The 17,153-nt window shown below is 41.4% G+C and overlaps 2 protein-coding genes across 2 annotated transcripts in view; one reads left to right on the forward strand and one right to left on the reverse strand.

Moving 5' to 3' along the window:
* Positions 1 to 510: 510 nt before the first annotated feature.
* acmsd (aminocarboxymuconate semialdehyde decarboxylase) lies at positions 511 to 8,269 on the reverse strand. Its single transcript, XM_030081391.1, has 10 exons — positions 7,823 to 8,269; positions 5,249 to 5,293; positions 4,097 to 4,193; positions 3,957 to 4,006; positions 3,089 to 3,325; positions 2,746 to 2,839; positions 2,223 to 2,318; positions 1,860 to 2,032; positions 1,319 to 1,417; positions 511 to 725 (listed from the first exon to the last, which is right to left on the reverse strand). Exons 1-10 carry the CDS (start codon positions 7,877 to 7,879, stop codon positions 663 to 665), a joined length of 1,011 nt encoding a protein of 336 aa, XP_029937251.1. The 5' UTR covers positions 7,880 to 8,269; the 3' UTR covers positions 511 to 662.
* An 831-nt stretch (positions 8,270 to 9,100) lies between these two features.
* Positions 9,101 to 17,153, forward strand: part of LOC115380290 (transmembrane protein 163-like) — a 65,287-nt gene continuing 57,234 nt past the window's right edge. Inside the window, exons 1-2 of the mRNA XM_030081392.1 lie at positions 9,101 to 9,650; positions 15,290 to 15,409. Of these exons, the coding sequence (XP_029937252.1) occupies positions 9,449 to 9,650; positions 15,290 to 15,409 (322 nt within the window). The 5' untranslated portion in view covers positions 9,101 to 9,448. The remainder of the gene's footprint in view (positions 9,651 to 15,289; positions 15,410 to 17,153) is intronic.

Below are 17,153 nucleotides of genomic sequence, written 5' to 3' on the forward strand. Positions count from 1 at the left end.
AAGTGTACTAAAATAAAATAAAATAAAACAAAATCTAGAAAGAGACACCATTTTTTCTCAAGTCTCTCCATTGTCCCTCTCAAGATTTCTTCCTTTATTTCTTGCCTGCTTTAAGGGTTCAAGTAAGGGGGTGTCCAGTTTTTATTTATTGTAGATAAGTTGAAGATAAGGGATTTATTTTCCTTTGCTCTAACTACTAATTGCCCACACAGAAATCAAACTAGCATTATATCAGGTAGCTACATAATGTAATGTCTTAGAGTGTCTTAAGGCAAACTGGGTAACAGATGAGCAGAATAATCTTCCACGATTTTAGCCTGTAGTCACCACCATGTTGATGCATATTGTGAACCCAAAGTGTAATTCAGTTGTTCCTCCTTGACACTTTATATGTAGCTTACTAATAAAAGTAGGCCTGGCTTGCATTTTCCCGGTCCCAGAAGCAGTCAAATAGTAGTTTTAAAACAAACAAGTCGATTTATAAAATTCTATGTCATTGGAAGTATTTAATTGAAAATATTTATCCTGAAACAACAGTTAGAATAGGTGGTGATCTGATGTAAAATCCAACATGTGTCTTCTTCAGAATCAGCACAGTGCCCGAATAAAACATTTGCATTAAAATCTTGTGCACATGCAGCAGCCGAAGTGTCATTTTCATGTTACTCAAATTGTTCTCTTCGGAGTCCCAAGAATTCAAGTGCATTTCCAGCAAGCAGTTTATCCTGCAATATAAACAGAGAAGAGAGGAGAAACGTACACCTGAATTGGTGTCGGCTTACAGAACAGACATGAGAAGGAGGAGAGCTAAGCCACACACTCTTACCTCTGATGCAATGATCAGCAAAGAGCAGCTTGTGCCAAAACTTTGATCTTTAAAAATAAAAAGTTGCATCAGACCTAAGAGTGTGCAGCATCCCCATCCTGTGATACAAAACAACAAATCACACTGAATAAGTTATAGGTCTTCTATTACATGGGATGGGGCTTTAGATTTATTTGTCCTCGTCTGGTGAGGCTAGAGCACCTCATCAGTTTGCTCTCGTGTTTTTATTCAGCCTTGAAAGACTATAATGTTTACAAGTGGCCCTGTCTGCTTGTTATTAGGAGTCTTAACTCCATCCCTCATTTTACAGTATGTGGTTAAAAACTAGCTGTGATTTTCTTAAAGCCCTGCAATAATTAATTCCAAACGACAGCACAGTGTCTTTTCCAATTCTAACCCGGCTCTGATGTGCTGCAGAGGTAATTATTGCAGCCATTTATGACAAAAGAGTTAGAATATCTGTACTGTCTGTATGTCGGACAAAAATGTTACCTTTAGTGTCTCATCAAACTCGTCCATGGATTCAATCAATGATCCAGGCTGCAGCTCACCCAGCGGGAATGGATAGTCTGTGCCCAGCATCACTTTATCCTGAATGGGGAAACAGATGCATGAGAGAACTCCTGAATGTCCCATGATTCTTGAGGTGATGGATACCACCAAACATATATAGTCTATGGTATGTGTTTGGTTAGTTTTTATGGTTAGTTTAACGACCAAATCATTCCTGCCATAGCCTAGAAATTATTAGTAGCTTTGGAGCAAAAATAAGTCATGGGTCTGGTCAGACTGGCTCCTCATATCACACGAGCACTAAGATTGCTTTAATGAGTCTGGGCCGCACAGTTAAATTATATTAATCACTTTATTATGGTTGAATCACTCTATGAATTCTTGATCCATTAAAATGCACACTGCACATTAGGACTAGGAATTTTCTCTCAGTGTCTTCACCAAGCAGGAGCCCTCTCTACAAGTGTGAGAGTCAATTAAAAACCATCAATATGACATGGCTGAAAAACGAGCAGCTCACTTTTCCAATAACGTCAATGAGCAGCTTCAGGGCGATGGGATCATGGACTAAGGAGTCGGTGTAGAACGAGCCAAGGTATTTCCGAGGGTTGGTCTTGTTGTCCACTGCGCACAGGTCAGGCCGAACCTTGTGGCCATGTTCAATTCTTCCTACGGTGAATGGGAAAGAGCCGCCTGCAACCAGACCAAAAAAAAAAAAAAAAAAAAAAAACATTGAGGGTCAAACAACACACTGTGGCTTAGGCTAACCCATTGTACTGTCTTTAACATACTATAACCAACCTTTTTTTGATAATAGCTTTATATATTGATATTTATATATTGGATTTTGCAATGTAAAGGAAGTATCTGGTTTCTTCTGTACCTCCATGAGCAAAGCAGACTTTCAATTTAGGAAATCTCTCGAACACACCCCCAAAAATCATCGAGCAAATAGCCATGGTTGTTTCTGACGGCATGCCTTTGGGAATGCAAAACACAGCAACACATTACTGTTAATTTCAGATTACCAATTAAGATGACTAATGGGTATCTTTATCCTATTGTAACAGTAAGTTTTTTAAAGACAATATGTGTGGACACTACTGCAATGGGGTTTAAGCAACACAACAAATGTAATTTTCCATGTGCATGATAGCCTTAACACAATGGACCAAACATGATCTTACAGTTGAAAAGCCTATTGAGTTGGTTATAATGCCTCCCGTCCATAATTTCAGGAACAAGCGGGTGCAGTGTTTAATAGTGTATTTGCCCTCATGTGATTTCATGTGAATTTACAACAGACAGGGATGAGGTATTTTCACAAGACAAGGGGTATTTTATTTCCTACCAACTTGTCCAGGGGGCATATTCAGTATCTCCTGTTCCTCCTCCTTCTCACTCACCCACCAGCCAGGGCAGCCAATACTTGGCCATCCTCCCATCTGTCTGCATGTCCCATGGGTGGACAAATATGGAGCAGTTCAGTTCCTCAGCTGTCTGCATGGAAGACACATTACACATCGCGGTACGCACAATATGGTATGTCCAAGGTCAGTGTGTCTTGATGAATGTGAATGTGCGCTATATATACAGTAATAAAAGTGTGACCTAGCAAGCAGATGGTTACTGTACCATTTTGAATTCCGCTAAAAAAAAATGTAGGTACACAATCAGTCAGTGTAATATTAGCACATAATACTACACTGGGAACTTTGCAAGCGCATATTACAGAATGCAGTGTCTCACAGCATAGATGGGATAGAGTTCAGGGGCGTTGAGGTCCCAGTTGTTGATATGTGAGCCGATCTGCACCCCAGGGAAGCCCAGCTCCTTCACGCAGCGCCTCATCTCCTGCACTGCCAGGTCAGGGGCCTGCATGGGCAGCGTGCCCAAGCCCACAAACCTCTTGGGGTGGCTACGCACTGTCTGGGCCAAATTATCATTCAGAAGGACACAGAGATCCAGGGTGTCCTGAGGTTTGGCCTGTAATCACAATAACAAATCAGGATGAACCAGGTAGCGATAAATCATCAGTAAGGAGAAACTATGAAATGTGAATTGCCATTAATCACATTCATTCTTCATCTAAGAAGAGCTGATACCCACCTTATGCAAACAAAGTAAAATGTTTAAAGTCGCAACGAAACATCATTTTAAGAGCCTCTTACTACCTCAGTTATGTTTCTCTCTTTCTGAAACAGGTTCCTGGGGCTAGGCTTAATACAGAGGGGAATCTTTCAAAAGTGTAAACCAATGGTAGATCAGTCAGGGAGAGACAGGCAGTTTTATTTGACAGGAGGGGCATGAATACTTAAAAAAAAAAAAAAAAAAAAAAAAAAAAAAAAAGATACAGCACATGGTTTGGTACTGGCAAAAGCACAAAATCTAAATTTAGTTTGATATATATTCTGCATACGTGAATATTATTCCATTGTAAGTTATCTACCATGTTGAAAAAGTCATCATTTGACAGTGTTTTTGAGACTGCAGTTTTACAGAAATTGAAACCAGATGGGCACACAGCAAAGCACACTACAAAGCATACACTACTCTAGAGTACAGTATAATAATGATTTATTTAGTGAATTTTTGACCTGAGCTAATGCATACGTACCCAGTAACTGAACATCACAGGAACGGTGGAGAGGGCTTGAACCGTGACACCTGAATGTCATAGCAGAAATATCCTTTTCAAGCACTCAAATGCTTCTATCCTAACACTTTGCATGTATTTCATTTAACAACTGTTTGTACCATGTTGATCCATGTCTCGTATGCGTGCGTTTGCATCCCAGCAGTTTTCCTGAATCACCCGGAACACCTTTCCATCCCTCATCATCTTTGCCTCACCCTGGAAAAAAGAGGAAGGTAAAATTTGCATAATTTGCTATAATTTATTGATACTGCTGCAAGAGTCACAAACTATGAACTGTCTCAAGCCAAGTTTAATGTGTGGAGCAGCACATAGAGCTCTCTAGAAGGCAGGCATGTGCACCTCTTATTCAGTGTGTGTCGCATTGACAACAACTGTGAGAAAAGTAACTCCTAGAGTTTTTAATTTCTGACTTATTAATAAATTACAATGTTTTGGTCCCACTAGGTTCTTTGTGACCATTTTAGTGTGGTTTTCGCAGGAAAGAAAGAAAGTTCCTGACTTGTGCATTTTGAAGTCCAAGCAAATCTCATCTTCATTCATTTATCCTTAGTCATTCTTTCAATTCACTGATGCAATTTGCAAGTTTATGAGCTCTTGCAGCTTTTGAATTTCAGAACATTTCAAAATACAGCCACATGATGGCAGCAGACAGATGACTATTGCTTCACTGAGAATGGAATAATGTGACTGTCATTGATATTTTTCACTTTATTTGCACCTCATGCAAATTTCAAGGCAGGCAGAATCTATATCTGTGTTTTTACACTTTTGTAACACATTGTGACTATGAGGGCAGGGGAGCACCGGACATGGTTTATATTTAGACTGTATCAGTGTCACACATTGAACTATATGTCCTTATGTGCAGTTTGCAGATGCCAAATGCCCAACGTTTGACGCCAAAAGTTCCATTGCCTAAGCAGCTGCCTGCCTCTACTGTTTTCCGCTCTGTCGTGGCTCCGTCTGCATTGAATCTCTCCGCCGATATAGTGGCATCATGCTGAGCTGTGCAGCTGTTCACACTGCGAGGCCCGAGCTGACAGGTCCGCAGAGTGGGGTGCAGCCCGGAGAACCTGCTGTGCACACGTCATGCGCTTGCATAAGTGCACCTGCACACACACACCTACTGCAGAACTGGCTGCGTCCCAACAGTGTGTCCAGTTAAGCAAAGACACACACAGACACAGTATGCATTGTCCTGTATGTGCATTTTGAACAAATGCTGTTCAAATTATGTTTGCGTGACTCACCTTGCAGTGATGGTGAAGTTGAACAAAGCCGTCATATCCGTACCTCTGAAACACACAACAATTGGTGCTGATCTTACATGTATCAATTATTACTTTGATTTGATAATTTTACAGTCAGGCAGGGACACAGACTCTCATTTACAAACTTAAAACTTTGTGTAGCTTTACAAATAGCACATACTGTCATGCAGATTATGCTGTGGTTATAGATCTTGACTTAACCTCTAAACATTAGTGTGGTTTCTGCAGGGTCAAATAAACTTTAACCAGTACTAACTCATTCACTGATGTGCCCAAAAAAACAACATGTCTGAGTTTTCCAAGGCCTTGCTAAGCTCCACTTGGCTCTGCTGTGTAAAAAAAAGCCCCCTGACTGTGGTATCCCATCTCCAGAGAGTCAGTGTTCACCCTAGAGGACCACACTAACACCCTGGATATCTCTGACAGAATGCCGTCTGAGACTATTCAAATGTTGACTCGTATGCATACAGATGAAGCGGCAAATGATCTATGTGTGCAATATAGCCAGCAAAGCCCCATTTCATATCCCTGCAGATCAGCATAACTGCACACTTTGTTGATGCAGCGGCAAAGCTCCAACTTCTCAGAATGCAAAGTGGGTTTTATGTCCTTCTACGTTTAAGGGTGCTCCTGCCACATCTATCTCTTGCCGTTGCCAAGGTCGTTTTTGCTTATCTGCATTATAAGCAACTGCAATGCCCCCCCCCAACCACCAGGGGATCTCTGTTGAGTGTGTGTTGGGGGGTTCCCATAGACAGGGGAGACTCACATACTGTTGATGGAACTGAAAGGCATGTTTTCTTTAAAAAATGCACAAAATTACACCATTTATCATAGCCACAGACTATAAAAATGATAATTATCATCTGATTTCCGAATTTCCTCTCTGTCTTTGAACACATCATGTGCAGCCAACAGCTCCCTTGGGAAAAATAATTGTTTCTAAGATCTATATGAGGACATATGAGTATATGTCATCATATTATCATGTTATATCTCTAAAATGTGTGAATAGGTTGTGTTTATAAAACCTTTGTATGGATGCTTTCATGTCACTGTCATCACATTGCTTAGTTATGTTTATAAAAGTTGTGTAATTTTTTGCAATAATTTTGATGTCTAATGCACATATATATTTTTTGTGCACACATAATTTTACATTGTGCTTCAGCTGCACATTTTTTGTCGTTTCATAATCAAATATTGTGTGTTTTACTTTCACTCCTATTATTTTACAGTGTTTATGCCTTTTCTGTACCCTGTTAAAGAGGTAAAGGGGCATAGGGTGGATTTGCATGTGAATATGAGAATACAACGTCTTGGGCTTGTGTACTCGAAACAATCTCTGTCTTACTTTATAGCTGCAGTGGCTCTGGGAGATGACAGTTTTCAACAGTTTTCTGTTACATTTCTTTTAAATCTGATGATGATTTTTGGAGTGTCCTCCTACTTCTAGCCATGATTGTGCAGTTGTGACTGCTTTATTTGTTCATTAAAAGCTTGACTGATAATAGAGTATGCCTAGCCATTTGGGGCTGGCCCGGTTGTAAAATGTCACTTAGGGTTCCAAAATGTTCAGAAACAGCCCTGGCAGTCGCTATTCCATTTAAATCCTGCTGGTTTATTAAACTACAGTTCAGGACTTGTTGAGTAATTTATACAGATTCTAGGGAAGTGGTTGAAAGTGAAAGGGCCTTCCTCTGTATTTTGTTTAAAATGTAGTATGAATCAGGGGAATACCTTATGGTGCTAACAAGGGAATGCTGTCCTCTCTCTTTAAAATACCCAAACCAAAATCAGGAACCAAAAATGGCTACTGAACCTTTTTCTGGTTGGCACTGCCATACCAAAAGCCACACCTGTTACTGGATTACATCTACTGATTTCTTTTTTAATCTGGAAACTTCAGCTTGCTTGATGTGAAAGTCAAGCATCTAAAATATCTGAAATATCTAAAAAGCATAATTTCTTCTGAAGGAGAACCAGTGTCTGGAAATTATCCCACAACTCCAAACAACATGCACTCATGGTGATCAAAGCACATTAGTTAGAAAACAGAAAGGGGAAAACACTTGAGAAATAGCCTTGAAGCCTACATGCACCCTAGAAACCTGGCGGGATGTGAGGAAACCAAACATACACCCTCTCCTGGTCCATGGGCAATCATTAGCTAAAGCCAGGCCTTCATATTGACAAAGACACAGGAGCAGGAAAAGACAGGACAAGGAAGAGCAGGGCCAGTGCCAGCTATTGATTAAAGTTTAACCAGGCAGAAAGAACAGATTTATGGAGTGGACTATTAAACTCCCCACTGGCACTCAAAGGGAAAATGTCAGTACACCTTATCCAGTCGTTAATAACATTACATTCAAGGATGTGTAAAGTGGACAACAGTCAAAGAGTGTTAACCACAAAATGTACAGGAGAAGTCAACATTTTGGCAGACAGTGAGATGGATATGTGCCATTACGCACGCCGAGGCTCCAGGTGCAGCCTTATTTTATGCTTTAGGTACTGACTGAGTAATCTTACGTGTTGTGTCCCGTTGCCTACCTGCTTCAGATCGGGCCATTCCTTCGGCAAAATGTGATTGTGAATATCAATCTTCATCCTGGTGATCTCCGTACCCTCAGAGGCGGTGAATTGTGCAGCCCGTTGCAGTGGATAGGACAGATTTAAGCGTGGACAGGTTGACCTCCTGCCACAGGTTGAAACCAATGACCGTCAGGTGAACGGCTGCTGGGACAGCGGCTGCTGCACCCAGGTCACTCCTTACTCCACCTATAAACAAGAATGAAGCCTGTGCAATACACTTTTAACAGCTACTATGTCACTACAGCATGGCATTATCGCCCCACAGCACAGTCTTTAAGCTCAGATGATTTAGTGGGCTGTTTTCCTTTTATTTGCAGAGACGAGTTCGATTTCGCAAGAGGTGCCTGTTTTCCATACAAGACCGCACCCTGTCTTCCTGCACTGGACTTTTCGCTGAATCAACCTTTTATCAGCTTTATTTTGTTTATGACTTGCAGTAGAGACTGTAAGAAAGTTATTCTGATGTTTCAGGAGACTATGCAGACTAAAGTGGGGTTTGGCTCACAGGCGTTTTGGCTATAGGCTGCTGCAGGATGAAATGGACACATAGAACTACCCTTCGTCTTTATGGATCGAATAAATCGTTGTGTTTCATGAGTGTCTTGTCCGTGTGCCATGCAAACGGAGCAGGCGGAGCGTCTTCTGCCTGTGTGAATAGGCGCCACCTAGTGGTTGATCCCACCATTCGGAAATTCTCTCTCTCTCTCTCTCTCGGCTGTATGTGGCTGTATTTTGAAATGTTCTGTAAAGAAAGAAAGAGCCTAAAAAACATTTAAAAAACAAACAAAACAAAAAAAAAAACACCATGTTCTGGGTTATCAGTAGCCTAGTGAGTTTACTGCGACCTCCTAACACTTACTGGTATCTTCTAAAGGTCTCACTGTTAATGTCCTACTGTTAATATTTTTATCCGAGCTTAATCATACTGCGGAGGTTATATTGCCGTGATATTTGTATAGGCCTAGTATCCCCTTTCAACATGCTATTATACTCCCTTCTGTTTTTTAACATCAAAAATAGCCTTTGCTCGAGCAACTGTAAATGTAACTAAGATGTTACACTGTGCTGTTTCATAGTGGACTGGGGGGATGGAGGGGGGGGGGGGGGGGGGGTTAATAGGTGCTGAGGAGAGGAGAGGGCAGGAGAGGGAGAGAGAGGGAGGGGAGGGGAAAAAAACTTGCTGGTACCGCCTGCCAGGTCTCCATCAGACCACGATAGATCACAGTGCGCTATCGCGTCGCCGCATCTAACCCTTACAAGTGGGTGTCTTTAATTCGCCTAGCCCGACAGAGTATTTAAATTGAGGGTGCAGAGCTGTTCCCTGTGGAGTTTTCTGTATACAGAGAGAGTTGCGTCGCTGCTGATGCTCGGGAGATAGTCCTTTATCTCCAATCTTCTCTTATCGCCATCTCTCTCTCTCCCCTCTCTCTCTCTCTCCCTCCCTCTCTCTCTTTCTTTCCTTCCCCTGCGCAACTGAGTCGACACCGGTGGCACTGGACACGCTGGATGGCTGCTGCACTTGACAAGCCGGTGTGAATCTTTTATCTCTGCTCTTCTTGACCCTATAAAAACAACTCAGCAACAATGACAGATCCGGCGACTCAAGAGTCCTACCCTGTCCCAGACCCGACTATCGTGGATCCGTGCCCGGCGGTGGTGCGTAACGGCCAGTGCGCCCCGGATGGCTTCTCCAACCATCACCACCAAGGCAAACCCCCCTCCGGCCAGCCGGACCCCTTCACCACAGGCCAGGAGATGAAAATCACCGACAGTGTGGAGGGAGAAGGTAACTTGCATGATTTTTTAAATTTTTATTTTATTTATTTTAACTTCAACGGAAACAGGGAGAAAGCCCCGGGGTATAAGAGTATTTTTAGCCCGTGTTATTTATAGCCTACTCTCATTTGAATAATTTATGAAAGGCCTACATCAGCAGGAACGATTTTGAATGAGGGCAAAAGTTATTTGAGTTCAAAAAACGCCATGCAGTGTTGGTAGCTACTGTCACTTCCAAATTAGTTCTGTCACCAAAATTGCCTACATTCATTTATTCATTCATTGGTGCGTGTGTGTTTGGAGCTGTTTGTGTATTTACTTTCAGTGGCAGGCTTAAGGGTGTAGATATTGGATTTTGGACTCAAGTGATGTGAAATATTATAAATCAGTGGTCAAGACTGAAAAAAATGTTGCTTCTGAGAATCCAGTAGTTCTGTCACACAGTCTGTTTCAGGTTCTGTAAGAGACTGGATTTAGCTGCCAGATTTCCATGAGAACCGGTCACATGGTATAAACCCTGACATACTACATCATTGGGTATGTGCATTGCCTGTATGCTCCTGCGTGAGTTTGTTTCTATGTGTGAGTGTACACACATGTATATGAACTCTCATAACAAAGGATAATCCCATTCATTCTCCCATAACACCTCAGATCAAAAACAAAACATTCCAGTGTGGATAATAGGAGGGCCTCAGTTACATGATAATTCCTTAAGCCTGCTGCTTCTCTCTATAGGCACCAACGCACAGATTACAGATTTATTTACATATTATGTGTGCTTGCTGATTCTAATTGAGAAGGATTTAATTATTATGATAATTATAGGCCTACCACGCAGTTTTTCCATACTAATGAGATTCATATCACCAAGCATGTTATGGCTGGAGTAATGAATTTAAACGGAAATATTCCCTCTAATTAGGGCTGTCACAGCTTGGTAGATTAGATTTGATCTTATTTACCACCATATATTACTATCTATGTATCTATCTATTTATCTATCTATCTATCTATCTATCTATCTATCTATCTATCTATCTATCTATCTATCTACAAGGTGTTTTAGGTGTCTTGGAGTAAATTGGATTGGATGACATACATTGCAGGTCTTCAGATCAAGTTAAACCCACATCCTGTGCATTTCATGTGTGTAAAAGTCCACTCAGCCCCCAAAACATACAATTAGATGCATTTAACACTTCTTGTCCAATAGCTTGCAGTGTACAAAATAATACCTCAGCCCTCTGCTTTTAGTATACAGTTTTTAATGGTGTGGTGCAGTTTCTTTGGGCTTTTATATATAAGGAAAAATGACTCCTTTATTTTGACTCCTTTAAGGCTCCCTACAAGAGCTGTAATGAGGTCCAATCTGCTCATTAGGTGGTGTCAACAAAGCTTGTTGTGCTTAGTTATGAAAATGAGGCTTGCACTTAGAGCTATTCTAATAAGCTATTATAAAACACTGGCCGGTTATGGCAGACAGCAGCAGACATCAAGGAGGACGCTATTCCTTAAAAGTCAAGCAAACCAGGTAGATGCATGCCAAAGCATCATTACACACACACACACGCATGCACGCACTCACGCACGCACGCACGCACGCACGCACACACACACACACACACACACACACACACACACAAGTAAGAACAAAATCAAGACACACATGCTTGTTTTTCAAGCACGCACACACACAGTACAGGTGCAAATGCACTTGCGCATGCTATCTTTCTTGAACGCGCTTCCACACTCTGCCTCTCCACCTCCCTCTGTTGCTCTCCTCCTTGTAGGTTGCATCAATCTCTCCTCTATTTACATAAAAATCCCTGCTGCTGCTCTTGGGAAACCTCTGCAGTCATCTGATCATGCTGCCCTACGTCAGTGGTTATCAAACTTTTTTTCTGTTGGATTTTTTATCTATCTATCTATCTATCTATCTATCTACAATAATTCAAGGGCTAGTAATGGCAGATGGTATTACAGTAAGAAGGGCTGTAAAGGTGAGATGCCGCTTGTCAGTTTATTTTGTAATTAATTTTTCATCATTTTATTTGGACTCACATTGTTCCCAGGTGTTTTATAAGCCCAGTCAAGTGTTTACTGAAGTTTTTGCTAAGTGGAATTAAACACTGGTATTGGACAGTTGCTGTTAATTACTTTGAGAAAAGAAAGGTGAAAGAAAAGGTGTGTGTGTGTGTGTGTGTGTGTGTGTGTGTGTGTGTGTGTGTGAGTGTGTCTCAAGGAGAGATATGTGGAGCACATGCCTTCTCTGCTGATCCCCCAGCCATGGATCATGTGAGCAGAGTGTGGTGGCGTTCAGCCATGCTGTCTCACTTCCCCCTCACACATACACACACACGCACGCGCACACACACAGACACACACACACACACACACACACACACACACACACACACACACTGCTTGTGTGGCATAAATGGTTTTTAAAAATCCTTTTATTGTTTCTCCCTTGTGTGGGAGAATATAAAAAAACTGTATTGTGATGTGTGCACAGTCACAGACAGCTTGGCATGCATTTGATTTAGAGTTGATCAAATGCTGTATGTTAAATAATATGAAGAACCTTTGAAATCAAGTATAGGGGAGTGCTATATAGAAATAATTAGAATTTTTGACAGTCCAATCAGGATTGATGATCATGAGCAACTCTAGTTTTGTTGTTGTTGTTGCTGTATCACCTAATTACCTAATTAAGCTTTCCTCCTATTTATGAACTGGAAAATGTCCATAGAAAATCATCCTTCATATTGTCCAGTGCTAACACCACAACTCCAGAGAAAGACACAATACATGCTGATCAGGTGTTCAAATGGAAACACAAAGTGTTCAGCATTACAGTGAAATGCTTTTTTTCTTTTTATTTATAATGAAACATGTTTTTATTACAGTTATTGGCTTTATTCAGCATACTTTTTTTCTCTACACCTATTTCCACACACAACAGAAAGAGCGAGCAAGCAAATATGTGCAGTTGAAGAGCAGCTTGCATGATGTTACTGTAAAGTACAAAATCAAAATATGAATGGCCTCGGTATATAGCTGATCTTATGATTGGAAGTGTGTCTTACATGTGAAAGTGTTGGCAGCTCCTAACTGTGGAGTCATATGACTCTTCTCTCTGTCTCTTACCTACATTGCATACACACAAACTGTAAATGGGATATGCTGAAACATGAACAGGATTTTCTTGGTGGGTTGGCTTGAGTTTGCTGATAATACAGTGGCTTGACCTTTTGCTTGTCCCAGACTGATGCCCCTGCCTCCTGACACATAGACCATATGATCTCCTTTGATTTTCTGTCCTACAATGAAATTAATTTGCTTCAGATTAAGTGATTTGACATGTGCCAGACAGGGAAAGTTAAGGGCTTGTTTGTACTATACACCACAATGAAAAAACAAAGAAACAAACAAAAAAAATAGTTACTACAGTGCTAACATGTTTTAGTGAGACTAATTCTGAGTTATGGATCCCACACTGCTAAAGAAATAGGCCAAGCTGTAGTCAGCATACTGCAGTTTTCTAAGTAAAGCTATAGAAAAGCCTTACAGTACCATTTCTTGCAGATTTCTCACACAAGTATAAAGTTACTGTCTTAGCCACATTTTCTCTATCTCGATCTGAATCGAGATGACTCCACAGGGGTGTAAATGCTCCTGTTTCCGGCTATGACAAACAACCTCTGTTGTTCTTTTTAACCCTGTTCCAGTAATTTTAGTATTCCCATCCCTGCTATCCAGGGAATAGGCAGACTCATCAGTTCTGCTCTGTTAGTAGCAGTGAAGAGGCCTTTTACTCCCCAAAACAACATCCATGTGACTTCATCCGCTGTCTATTAGCAACTGTTTCTGGACAGGTTCACTCTCTATGACAAATGCACACACACACTCCCACCATATCCCCATACACACACACACACACACACACACATACACACACACACACACACCATGTGGTGGCGCTGCTGCCTCCTTGCGTCTCTCTCAGTCTTAATACCTTTGCATTTCGACCTTGAAATATGTCAGTCCTGTGCCGCGGGATAGCTCACAGGTGAGCAACAGTTCCCTGCGTAGGCCTGTAGCTCATAGTGTTAAAAACTCATTTGGATGTAAAAATTCAGACTCATCAATATTGTATGAATCTGAAAAGTCAGTCTCATATCAAATGAGCAGCTTCTGGCAGATGAGAATCTGGGCCGTCTGGCCTCTGACTTCAGGCAAAGACTTCACGGATAGGGCTGCTCTGAGCCATCACAAAACGCATGTGAGGTGTTAAACTGAATGGTTCTCCTGTGTGTGCCTGAACAACTATGCAGCAAACCACGCATAAAAACCACCATAGAAACTATTTAGTCTGGCTAATAAAGACAAAACTGTCTATTTGTCACAGCCAGTGTGTCATGTCCCTCTGTCTAAATCCCCCTAGTAAATCAAATATCCAACGGCCCAGTGCTCTTGGAAACTGAGTAGGGATTTGAAATGGAAAGGATGGAGGGAGGGAAGGAAGACACAGTTCCATTATGGTTTGCTGGCAGCAGTAATTACTCATTGATGGGCCTGGACTGTTGGGCCTTTGGTGGTGGATTCATTTCTGTTGGGAGCCTTTGTAAGCATTTTCCCCTGGACACTTCTCACTTCAGTGGCCCGAGTTTTCAACAGCATGGACTAGAAACAATGATTAAAATGTGATGACATTACATCAGCTGTAGCATAGTTCATAAAAGTCACAACATGGGAGTTTATCCCATGTTGTTTATCCCACGTATCCTGTATCATATATACTTTGGTGTTTTTGACACATGTCATGAAGGCTGAAGGTAGCAGGACCCAAATGCAGGGCAGTAAGGCAGGTATGGTGAAAACACATGGATTTATTGATAAACCAGGATAGCAAGCTCAGGTATAGTGGTGTGGCTGCCTAGTATAGCTGAAGGTGTCTTGGCACAGTGAATAGTTCAGTGATCCAGCAGGGGCTGGTGGCTGATGCAGGGTTTCAGTAGCAGACTGGTGACTGCATGATGACTTGCAGGTGTCCTGATAACCCTGCTTCCACCAGAGGAACCAGGCCCTCTTTTTGCCCAGGGTTTGAGTTCCTGGCACTCCTTGTCACCACAACTGCTTTCATGAACATAACACAATCATGAACATAATGGTGGCTTTGACATCTTCCATGTTGACTGGTTTTTCTGTTGTCAGTCGTGCGCACAATGACTAGACACCTCCTCCTTAGCTTAGGAAACTCGCTTTGCCCCGGAAACCTATTCCAAGGACGAGACCCAGGAGCTCTGACACCTGAACCTTTTGGTGGAAAAGGGTCTCTAGTGATTAAGGAGACCACCCTTCAGAAGACCCAAATTCAAGTCTGCATGTTAACCTACGGAACTGTTCTCAAGCAAATTAGAGAATCTCAATCTGCTCGGGGATGGCTGCTCTGTCGCCTGACCTCTGACCTCCCAGTGGAGAGGGCAAGTGAAAAGAGAATTCCCTTACCGGGATCAATAAGATTGATGTTACAGCTAATATCTTTGCAATGTTCAGCTAATGCATCAGCTCAAAATACAGGCATCTAATTACAAGAATAGCAGATTGTCCCTGTAAAACGGCTCACTGTGGCTCTCCCTGCAGGCCTCCTGGAGAGCAGCATGCGTCTGAAGCCCCATGAAGCCCAGAGCTACAGGAAGAAAGCGCTCTGGGTCTCCTGGATCTCCATCGGGGTCACGCTCATTCTGGCTGTGGCAGCTTTCAGTAAGTACATGAAAAAACACAATACAAGCTGAAATGACGTGTTTTCAAAGGAACTGTTGAACCATTCACCTGTGTACTAGCAACAGCATCAAATACAGCAGCTTCTTAAAAATACAAGATATACTACGATGGTTGAAAGTAGCTATTTATGGGACAGTTTCTTCATTAACTATCCACTGGGGACAAAATTGACTATTGCAGTTTTTTTTTGTTTGTTTTTTTTTTTTTTTTTTGCTGACTTCCTTGTGGCCTAAGAGGAAACTTAGTCATCTACACTTACAACTTCCAGTTGGAGTATTCGTGCAAACATAAACATATCATCACATGCTTTCTCACATGCAGACTTGCTTAATCTTTAACTTGAAATGTGGAGTTAGAAAAGGAGAAGTAGTAATGAATAGTATTTTTGTGTGCCAGGAAGTCATTTTTTCTCATTTTCATTACTTGTGTTGTACCGGGTGTTAATTTTTGTAGAGCAGGAAAGTTTTACTAATATTGACGGATTTCAGCTGGGGAACAGGGATTGTTGTAGTTCATTATAACTTTCTTATGCAGTTATACCTAACCATACAATTAATTTGAAGTTTTATGTTGGTGGTAACAAATTTCATGACTTAAAAGTGACCGTTGGTACCATATGCAGAAAGATTGCTGCTTTCATTGACTTGGCAATACTTTATTTAAGTGTTGTTATGAGCCTTATTTTAGCACAGCATGTACTTCAATTCAAGGACAAATTTTCAGTGGATTCTTCCCACAGGGGCAGGGAAAGATTAAATGACTTTTATCAAATGTTAGCATTTCTTACGTATAATAAAAAGTGTTTTTCTTAGAAATAGCAGTTGTGTAAGTAAGGGAAATTTAGTACTAAAATTTAAGTGTCTGTGTGTCTCCAGGTGAAATAGGAAAATTAGAGATGTGTTAGAAGGATGACATTTTTGCCAACAGGATGACAACAAAGAACATATAGATTAAGCCCAACTTGCAGAATATCACAAGTCCAGCAGGAGCATTATTGATGCATGGCAATTAGAGCACCTCAGCTGGGACATTGTGATGCAGCAGATGCATGAGGAGATCACCTCTTCATTAGTTTCCCCACACGTGGTCTTGTGACTGCTGTCATGCCATTGATGGAGAAGATAATACTGCCATGTGAACCTTGCCTTTTCATGGAGGTTTGTCCATCAAAATATAGATCAGTCATCACTTTGATGTTGAAACGGTGAAGAAACAATTTCAAAACACTCTTTGTTGTCTCATGATGGTGGTGATGACTGACACGCACCGATGTCAAGACAAAGGGGGATGTTGCTTTGTCACCCTGGCTCAGCGTCGGTTTTAAGTCAGAATGTGTCCTAACCCTTTTTCGTATGCACTGTGTGGTGACTGAGCACAACTGGGCTGTCGTCTTCAGCACCTCCCCGTTTCACAACGACTCAGTTGCATGAATTCACACCTAGAAACTGTCGGTGCAGCCGCAGCTCTCCACAACACAGCTGGAGCAGTTGGGAGCTGCCTTACACAAAAGAACCACAAGAAAAGGGATGAGCAATGCTGATCATTTTCTTGCACTAACATTTTCCCAACTGATCATAGAAATGTTAGTAAGTGTACATAAAATGTTTTTGGTGGAAACCAATAATTCAGAAGATCTATCTATCTATCTATCTATCTATCTATCTATCTATCTATCTATCTATCTATCTATCATCATATATTTATTCTTCTTTCTTCTGCATAT

This window comes from Myripristis murdjan, chromosome 21 (assembly GCF_902150065.1).
Source record: "Myripristis murdjan chromosome 21, fMyrMur1.1, whole genome shotgun sequence".
NCBI lineage: Eukaryota > Metazoa > Chordata > Actinopteri > Holocentriformes > Holocentridae > Myripristis > Myripristis murdjan.